The 2,149-nt window shown below is 34.2% G+C and overlaps 1 protein-coding gene across 1 annotated transcript in view; it reads right to left on the reverse strand.

Annotated features, from left to right (window-relative positions):
* Positions 1-1,338: 1,338 nt before the first annotated feature.
* Positions 1,339-2,149, reverse strand: part of LOC126489140 (4-galactosyl-N-acetylglucosaminide 3-alpha-L-fucosyltransferase 9-like) — a 7,509-nt gene continuing 6,698 nt past the window's right edge. Inside the window, 1 exon segment of the mRNA XM_050123208.1 lies at positions 1,339-1,725. Within this exon segment, the coding sequence (XP_049979165.1) occupies positions 1,339-1,725 (387 nt within the window).

A 2,149-nucleotide genomic window follows, 5' to 3' on the forward strand; every position in this document is an offset into this window, starting at 1 on the left:
AACATAAAATATCTTGGGGTAATGCTAACCAAGGAAGTGAAAGACCTGTACAACAAGGGCTGTAAGTCTTTGAAAAATCAAACTGAAGAAGATACCATAAAATGGAAAAATCTCCCACATTCTTGGATAGGTAGGTTCAACATAATGAAAACTGTAATCTTACCAAAAGCAATCTATAGATTCAATGCAATACCCCACCAAAATCTGAGCACAATTTTTTTAATTAATAGCCATAGACTAGAACTGTTCCTTTATTGAAACCAATAAAAATTACCCATGATTTTTCAATGATGTTAATTTATTTAATAAAAATATTTTGAGATCTTAGCACTGTCTGTTCCTTGAAAGTTCCCACTTTACAATATATACCAATTGTAATAATTTTGTTTAGGTTTTTTTTAAATGAAAGGATAGACCTTTCAAGTTTTATATGCATTTATTTCAAAATATGGAAAAATAAAACTTGTAAATATTGATGCTTTGGAAACTATTTCAAATGGACAAAGTAATTAAAAATATGTAAATGGAATAATTTATGTATTTTCTCTGTATTGCAGATACTATTTTACTTGTTTTATGATGAAATTGTTTATTTTTGCAAAAATGGCAATGTTAAGGATTTGAAAGGGGACAATCAAAGCTTCTCCTAGCTGTTTTTAGGCATTAAAAATATCACATAAATTCTATGTCTCAAGATTCTTGGATATTTTAAGAAATTGAGAGTCTGCATTTGCAAAACAACTTAATGAAAATGAATGTAAAGTCTAATAACATTTCTGCTTCATATCTTTCATAATTACTACATGAATAAGTACATCTTCACAAATGTGGTAAACAGGTAAAAAAAACATCAGTTATACACAGTGATCAACTCTGAAGTAGAAGAGGATAAGAATTAAGTGATACACTAATCCTTCTTTGTTAACATTATGCAAGCTAGAATCTAGACATTATAATCCTTGGTAAAAATCTTTCAAATTTTAGGGTATGCATTTCCATTTCCCAAACAGATTATAGATCGGGTTGGTGTAGAAACAATTGAATCATAACCTTACTTTACAGGCAACTAGAAAATGTGCAAAAGAATGTTTACAAGTGAGAAGGAAGAATAAATTATTTCCAGTGCTCATTATCACATATATACAGGATAATTTAAAACCAAAGGGAGTGATAGCTTATTCTGAGCTCTTAAAAATTTCCATCAAAATATACATGTTACTCAATGGAGGGTGGAAAAAATAATTTGTGACATAAAAGCAAAGTGTTTCTCTTCTTATCGTCAGAACTTGAATGATGTCACATTCATATAGTTCACTAAATGTGAAAATTATGAAAACTTTAATTCCAAAACCATTTCTCTAAATTACCAACAGACTTATATTCTTGATGCCTTTTTACATGATCACAAGCCAGGCATGCATGTGATTCCCAGAATCGTGGGAGGTTGACAGTGAAATCCTTCCTCCAGTTAAAGTAACTAAGGTACAACTTGTTGTTTTTGTCAACTTCCTTTAGATATTTTGCCAGCTCACTGGGAGAGTTATAATCTTCCACATGAATGAATGAATCGGCTGGAATGTAATTCTCATAGTTTTCCCTAGAAGGTCCCAGGACAATGGGTACTGAGCCGGCCAAAAACGCATTGTAAAGCTTTTCTGTGATGTAATCTTTGTGAATGGAATTTTCAAAAGAAAGATAAAATTTACAAGTAGATATAGTGGTGATGTGGGAGTGTCATATATCAATCTGTTGATTTCATTGGTTAAGTTATAATAAACCAGCTGCTTGGCCTCATGGCTTGGAACATAGATGGGAGGAGTAAACAGAATAGAATTCTGGGCGGAAGAGGAAGTGAGGTCAGACTCTGCTCTTCTCCGGGAGAGACCCATCAGCTCTGCTGGAGCAGAGACGCCATGCTCAGCTCTCCCGGGTAGACGCGATAGCTCTGCTCTCTAAGGCACACGCGATGAAGATGGATGTAGGCTAGAATCTTCCCGGTAAGCGCACTTTGGGGTGCTTACACACATCATTAGAAATGGGCTAGTCCAGGTGCAAGAATTAGCCTGTAAGGGTTAGAGTTCATGGGCCAAGCAGTTCTTTAAATGAATACAGTTTGTGTGTTGTTATTTCGGGCGTGAGCTAGCCAAGC

Source organism: Alexandromys fortis, unplaced genomic scaffold (genome assembly GCF_014885135.2).
Source record: "Alexandromys fortis isolate MF-2015 unplaced genomic scaffold, M_Fortis_MF-2015_v1.1 scaffold_185, whole genome shotgun sequence".
In the NCBI taxonomy this organism is placed as follows: domain Eukaryota; kingdom Metazoa; phylum Chordata; class Mammalia; order Rodentia; family Cricetidae; genus Alexandromys; species Alexandromys fortis.